Below are 7663 nucleotides of genomic sequence, written 5' to 3'. Positions count from 1 at the left end.
TTGGGCACCAAATTAATTGGATATGATCTTTTTCCAAATCATTCTACTTTTTCCTTCGGGTGCATAGAATCTGCATCCATATAAGGTAATGGTCAAAGTGATTTCAATGTTTTATTGTCCTACTAAGTCTTGAACCCTACTGTTGTTGGAATGTCTGCTGTCCTATTCAAATTGTTAACTCACATATTTCGGCTTGGTTTTTCAGGCCAACTATTAAGCTGCGCTGGCCAGACCCAAGTTACATCCACTACTGAAGCTTTGTCTGCCCTGGATATCAAATGGGTCGACTGGATTGAGTTGTGCATCAACAGCACGCACCCACCTACAGACATGGGGATATTTCCTATTTCTTGCCGCAAGAAGTGTCAAATCTTTTTAGTCCAGGAACATATATGTTTGGAATACAAACCCTAATGCAAGAACAGAACCTCTTTTGAAGCTTAGTTCTTGAGCCTCAACTGCATCAAACCCATGCAGGGAAAAAAAAGATAATATAAGACAAAATCAACACATCATTGGGAAGATAATACATACCCCTCCTACTAAAAAATAATGTTGATCGGAAGTGCCCTCTGTTTCATGTTAGAATAGTCTTCAGGAAAATCTAAACAATGCCTACAAAAAATTGACATTTTGAAGGTGTAAGTGCTCTCTTTAGCCACAGATTCACCAAGAATGAAGCTCTGTGATTGACGGGATCTATCTTTTGAAATGATGCTTTACGTGGAAGCTTCCAACAGGTATCTTGCATGAATTTCAACTAGATCCAACAGCTATCATCTTCATGGCAGCAGCGATAGGCATTCCAAGGAACCCAATGAAAATGCTTAGAAACCACTGTGACAAAGTGAGGGGGAAAGTGTTTGCAAATGTACCAAGAAATTCGATGATAATGATTTGAAACACTACTGTAGCAGTGAGTACAGCCACAAATACATAATTATCAAGTATGCCTTTGAAAACATCTATCTTCTCCATCTCCCTAGAGCTTATCTCATTGAAAACCTGTAAAATAAACCAAAATACCAGTTTAGAGAGATTTGACAAACAGATGAGAATTGGTCTAAATTAAGAAGTCAAGAGAACTGAAAAATATTTAACTACGCTCATCTATTCATTGCTGATCTGAGTCACCCTGTAAATTCATTTCATTACTCTAGCCAGCGGTTATCCTTAAAATTTTTTTGTTCGCATCGGAAAAAGCAGAAGAAATCAGAAAACATCTGCAAGTACAAGGACTAAGAGTCCAACTTTCTCTGAATTATCGACTGTGTACTTTGGATAAAAATTTAGGTCCAAATTATATATTGACTTTAGTTTGAGCATTAAAATTTATGTTGACAATATTGGCTATATCTTTGAGAACTAGCACAACCAAGATGTGCTCTCAGGGAGTTGACAATATGGATGATACAGAGGTTGGTGCTTGAAGCCATCCTAAACACTTAGTAAAATTTTATGGGTATGGATTAGCTTGAGATTGGATGATGAATGCATGATGCTTCAAGGCATTAACAACCAATTTGTGTGTAGAATCATTGTATGAGAAACTACAATTCGACATGCAACACCTAATTGTGCACAGAAACATGGTTTGGACAAAGCTAAGAATGTCAAGCCTTGAATATACCTGACAAAAGACAAATGAGTTAAAAATCAGTGTGTTAAGAATCAGATCGGAGTCGGGGCCCTCAAGAAGAAATAATGCTTTCCCTTGTGTCTGAAGATACCATATTACGATAAACTGATAGAAAGACTGCCCCAAGATATTCCTCCACATCACGTTACTGATAAAATTGCCTTTCTTTCCAACCGGTGATCTTTTCATCAAGTCATCATTAGGAGGCTCAGTAGCAAGTGCAAGTGCTCCAAGTGTATCCATGATCATGTTGACCCACAGAAGCTGAACAGCAGTGAGGGGGGCACTTCCTAAAACATGCAATGCAGAAAGACAATGAAAATTCTAAGTTTGAATTAGCAACATATTTGAAATAAACATGAAAAGGACATAGGTTTTCTTTTACCAGTCAAACAAGCTGAAGAAAAATTAACAATTAGGGCAACCACATTAACTGTCAGTTGGAACTGCACAAATTTTTGAATGTTTATATAAACAGATCGTCCCCATTTCGCCACAGTGATGATTGTTGAGAAATTGTCGTCCAGAATGATAACATCAGCACTCTCTTTTGCAACCTGAAAATAGAGAACAGATTTTGTGACAGTTATGTCTGCAGAATTTCTTGTTTCAATAATTTCTCTCACGAAGAAGATTCTATAAAAAGACAATAGCTAATATATAATTTAAGAACCTATTCCTAAAACATAAAGGGAAGCCAATACATGCCAAAAGCGCACTCTTACATAGCCACAAATTTTCGAATATGTACTGAGATTGAACCACTCCCTGTTTGGCTAGCTTGTCAACCCACTCACATGACCATAAAGTATCTCATTGGATGAAGATGTTCAGACCAGAAGCAATGACAAAGATTTCCTTTAAATGAGAAATTTTATGTGAATCATCTGAACCTCAAGGGATTCTGGATGGCTTTTGTTTTGGTATTCATGATTGAACATTAGAGGCTTCTGATGAGCTTGAAATTACAAATACTTGAAGAAACGTCAAAGAACCTAAACCCTCATAATTTCCACCCCAATTTATCCACATTGTCAATAATATAAGGACACAATCTTCATATTTGGTGGGTAAGGTAGTAGTAGGGTTACTAATATCGGATCACGACCTGGATATGCTCAATTTGATTTCATTATGGAAAATGGATAAGGCATTGATATGGTGATCATTCAGTCCAATAAAAAGTGATCCTATTACTAATTGGATCAAATCAGCAACATTACTTACATAATATTTAGTTTCAAAACTTTTTTTTTTTGGGTTGCTTCTATGGATAGCCTTTACTCTTTCCCTCTCGTTTTTGTTTTCTTTGGCCTTTTAACTGTGCAAGGTGAAGACTCAAGAAGGGACCCAATCCCTGGCCTAGAGGATAACATTCCGAAGACTTTACCAGCTGAACTAGAGGCGCCTGTCCTCCTGTTTTTGTCAAAGATCATATATTATGTTCTAAAATTTTTATTATTTTTATTATTATTATTATTATTTATTATTCTTTTTTAAATATGACTAGTAACAAGATATTAAACAATTGGGTCATATTTGAATGCACTCAATGTCCCCCAATACAAATCCAACATGTTGACAGCCGTACTGGGTAGGGGCCACCAATCCCCATAGCTTTCTAGAACAAAGAAAGTGTTCAATGAAAATTCCAATAAGTTATTTGCAATTCAAAACATATTAACCAGACGAGAAATATTTTACTCCCATACAGCATAAATAATATAAAGAAGCCAGAGGATATAAAGGTTTTAAAGCTGAAAAAAGTTAGGTAAATCCAACTTTTTCAGTTTTTCTATTACCAGGTATTTTTTAAGTTTTTATCAGTAGTATAATTAAGACTCCTGACCTCTAAAAGGAAAAAAGAAAAATCACCTCAGTTCCAGCAATGCCCATTGCAAGTCCAATATCCGCTTCATGAAGTGCTGGAGCATCATTCGTACCATCACCAGTCACAGCAACAACTTCACCAAACGTGGTGCGCAAGTGTTTCACCAAGGTATGCTTATCCAATGGTGAAGATCGAGCCATCACCTGCGCACCCATGAAAATTTCAGAGTCGTAAGAGGTAAATTCTTAAAACTAGGAAGTAAACTGAATGATGCCTGAATGAGATAAACTGCGGAACATTGACAGCACCTGAATTTTTGGAATTAGATCAAGCAATTCCTCCTCGCTCTTTTCACGAAAGTCTGCACCTTCAATCGCTATACCCCCATCAGTTAGAATCCCACATTCCCTGGCAATTGCCTTTGCGGTGTTTATGTTGTCCCCAGTAACCATCCGTACGGTAATACCAGCTGACCTACAAATTGCAACAGAATCCCTTACTCCAGGGCGGACCGGATCTTTGATACCCACAATAGCTATGCATGTATACCCAGTTAATGGAATAGGATCCTTATCAGAGTACCCATTTCCCATTTCCATGTAACCAAGACATAAGGTTCGAAGAGCTTCACTGGCAAACTGTTCAATTGTATCCTTTAGATGGTTAATAGATGCTTCATCAAGGGGAACAACCTCCCCATTTTTATCTATGACCTTGTCACAAGCAGCAAGAATTATTTCAGAAGCACCTTTACAATGAGCACGGCGACCTCCTTCAGGAAGCTCCAGCACCACGCCCATTCTTTTCTTCACAGAATTGAATGGTTCAACTTTTACAAGTTTGGACTTTTGCCGTTCTTCCTGAAAATCTCCGCCAAGGGACAAGCCAAATTCCAACAGAGCAGTTTCAGTTGGTGTTCCCAAAAGCTCAAGTTTGCCATCTTGATTAATAACAACTTCCCCCCCAGTGTTATTAAAAATGGATTGAAGAAGCATTCTGACAGAAGAATCAGGGACTCCAGAGCATAAGCTAGTAGCCTCCCCAGAACTGCTTACTTCCTTGATGTTCCCACAGATGCATGCTTTTACAACAGTCATGTGGTTGGTAGTTAGTGTGCCAGTCTTGTCACTACAGATGCTGGTGGCAGACCCCATTGTCTCACAGGCCGCAAGATGACGGACAAGTGCCTTGTCATTCATCATCTTCTTCATGGCAAAGGCAAGGCTCAACGTGACCGCCAAAGGCAGCCCCTCAGGTACTGCAACCACGACGATGGTAACTGCAATTGCAAAGTATTCCAACATTTCCAGGGCATCATCTCCAGACCAGCTCCAGTGGGTTCCCTCTCGCAGCTTGTGGCTGAAGAGGCCTTGCACCAAAACTGCAAAAGTCACAACAGCAAAGAAGAGGCCTATCTTCCCAATGATGGTTGCCACTCCATTCAGTTTGACCTGCAACGGGGTCTCATCATCTCCACCTTCACTAAGGGTGGCCATCAATTTTCCCCATTGAGTGTTCATTCCTACAGTCGTCACCAGCATCTTGCATGACCCATCTTGAACCTTGGTACCAGACAGCAGAAAAGGATTCTCAGCATTCACAATCACAGGCTCACTCTCTCCTGTTAAACTGGATTCATTTATCAATACAGAGAATCCCGAGACGAAAAGTCCATCTGCTGGGACTTGGTCACCAATCGCTAGATGCACAATATCACCAGGAAGAAGATCATATATTGAAATTTTTTGCCTGTACCCATTCCTCGTAACCTGAATTGTGATCTTCTTCTTCTCCTTGTCCAAATCCTTGAACTGTAGAGATTGTCGATAGTCACTTGTTGCAGTGACAAATACAACCAATAGAATGCTTGCAACAATTCCAAGGCCATCATGAGCCCCCTTAGGCCATCCTTCCATTGTTATACCAACAATCAAAGACACAAAAGCACATGCAGCAAGGATCATAAGAGTCATGTCCTGAAGGGCTTCCCATACAAAAACCCAGAAACTCCGTACTTGGCTTTCAGTGAATTTATTGATTCCATAAATCTTTCGCCTGCAGTTGAGTGAATCTTCAGAGGTGGTAAGCCCATTAACTGTTGATGTGGACAGTTTGTTTGCAATACCCTCCACCTCACCATGAACTTTAAGCTTCTTTACATCATGGCCTTCGACAATGGACCCTAATTCATCAGCACAAATCTGAAAACCAGCGGCTTTAACTTCCCCAGGTACTGTATATTCACTGGATAATGCAATGCCTGAACACATTTAAGAGGTAGTTAAGATGGAGAAACTAAATCAAACAGCAGTTTAAATTTTAACAAAGTCTGATTAACCTTACCATGAATAAACTGAAGTGCAGCTTTAGATACTAAAACTGCCACTCTCAATTTCTCCTACAATAAGCAAAACAGGAGGTTGTCAGTCAAAACTGATTGTAAGCTCAGTAGATGTGTGTAAACTAGTCCCGACGTATCCATTGATTCCATTCCCTATTAGAATCATGCCCTTACAAGGAGCATTTTTTTTTTATAAATTCTGTTGTCACCTATGTTGGAGGTGTGGGTGTTACAATCTGACACGAACACAATGTGTTGGACTCGACAAATCCCTAAAACAGGATTGAGGAACTCGGATACATAAAAAATTTCAAATTTTTTTCAATTGTTGAATAACTTCTATCTTCTGTTTTTCCCCCCCAAGTTTGTTAATGGGAATTATGCGATTGTTTTCCTTAAGCATGGAATGAAGAAACCATCCAATAAATGACAGATCTAAGTATGTAACATCTTCCCAGATCTAAAATTAAAATCCATTCTTTTATGAAAGAGACCTTTCTAGTTATAAAAAAACCATATACCCTTTTTAAAAGTCATGCTTAATATGCTGATCTAACCCATATGATATTAAGCTGAGCGGCAATTCTATTCAGACCCATGGGGCACTCTGTCAATTTTTGTCGCTAAAGGAACACACTGGGCACCTGAATCAGACTTCACAAAAGGGTAATAGGTGTCCATTGATGCAAGACATCCAATGTAGAGATATAAACACAGACCACAAACAGACATATGTATACAGTTTTATAAATTACAACATATGTTTTTGGGACGATTTGTGGTCCAAGTAAATGTATAATATCGGATGGTAAAGCCTTCACCGTCCAACATACATTGAAGCTTAGATAATAATGGATTCATTCGCCTATTTACAGGGTAGGGATATGACCTTGCATTAACCAGCCGAACACAAATCCAGAATGGGTACCGAGTATTAACCTGCCAATTATTGATCAAGTGCGGAATCCAAAAATGGACCACCTGAACACATCTTTACAGGTCATACTTTCAGTTGAAAATCAAATCTCACTTCTCTCGTTTTGGCAGAATAAGTCCCAACTTGCCAATGCAATGTAATGCATGAATATGATGAACCATTGATGCTCCATCGAAGTTAAATTAGCTAAGAATGCCTCTTGAACTCTCTGCCGTTAATCTAAAGAGGTGCAGACAGCAACAATGAATTCGTCTTCTCCTTTTCGTAAGAAATTGTGCAACAGGAATAGGAAAATAAATAAGAAAGTGAGATCGGAATCTCACAAAATAAAAATTAAGACACGAAATAGTGGAAAGGTAGTAACCAACATACAAACCACAAACACTTCCAATTTAGGAGGTGATCCATCGGATCGTATAAAATAGTAGAGAAAGTCGCACATAAAATTAAAAATAAACAGTGGCGAAACGAAGAGGGAAGTGACCTGATTGGTACGTCGCATAGCCTGGGCCTCGTAACGCTTGGAGAGGTTGGCCGTAAATCGGAACCTCCTCTTGGGATTCTTAACAACCCCACAGAGCTTCCTCCATCGCTGAAGCGCCTCTTCCGACGAGTTCTTACTCTTAACATCTCCAAAATTCTGTTGCAGATAGCTCTCCATGGTTTCTTCTTCCGCTACTACTTCTGCTCCTTCTTGAATCTAATAGGTCAAAATTGAACTATTCTTTCTCCGCATTCAAGTAAGCATTGCGAAGAAACTACAATGGAGGTTCGCAGTACAATCACACGTTAAGCGTACTCTTTCCCTGTTGGAAATTAACAATATCCAAATCGATATCCTCTACTTTTTCTCCCGAATGTCTCTCTCTCTCTCTCTCTCTCTCTCTCTCTTCACTTTTTGGTTTGAATCGGAGA

General features: G+C 39.1%; 1 protein-coding gene across 1 annotated transcript; it reads right to left on the bottom strand.

Moving 5' to 3' along the window:
- Positions 1 to 494: 494 nt before the first annotated feature.
- Positions 495 to 7657, bottom strand: LOC122083958 (calcium-transporting ATPase 2, plasma membrane-type-like). Its single transcript, XM_042651915.1, has 7 exons — positions 7233 to 7657; positions 5814 to 5868; positions 3779 to 5730; positions 3515 to 3673; positions 2025 to 2196; positions 1631 to 1929; positions 495 to 1005 (listed from the first exon to the last, which is right to left on the bottom strand). The coding sequence occupies exons 1-7, from the start codon at positions 7407 to 7409 to the stop codon at positions 757 to 759; spliced, it is 3063 nt and encodes a 1020-aa protein (XP_042507849.1). The 5' UTR covers positions 7410 to 7657; the 3' UTR covers positions 495 to 756.
- Between the last annotated feature and the right edge of the window lie 6 nt (positions 7658 to 7663).

This window comes from Macadamia integrifolia, chromosome 7, assembly GCF_013358625.1.
Source record: "Macadamia integrifolia cultivar HAES 741 chromosome 7, SCU_Mint_v3, whole genome shotgun sequence".
NCBI classification, from domain to species: domain Eukaryota; kingdom Viridiplantae; phylum Streptophyta; class Magnoliopsida; order Proteales; family Proteaceae; genus Macadamia; species Macadamia integrifolia.
This window is presented reverse-complemented; position numbering and strand designations above follow the sequence as displayed.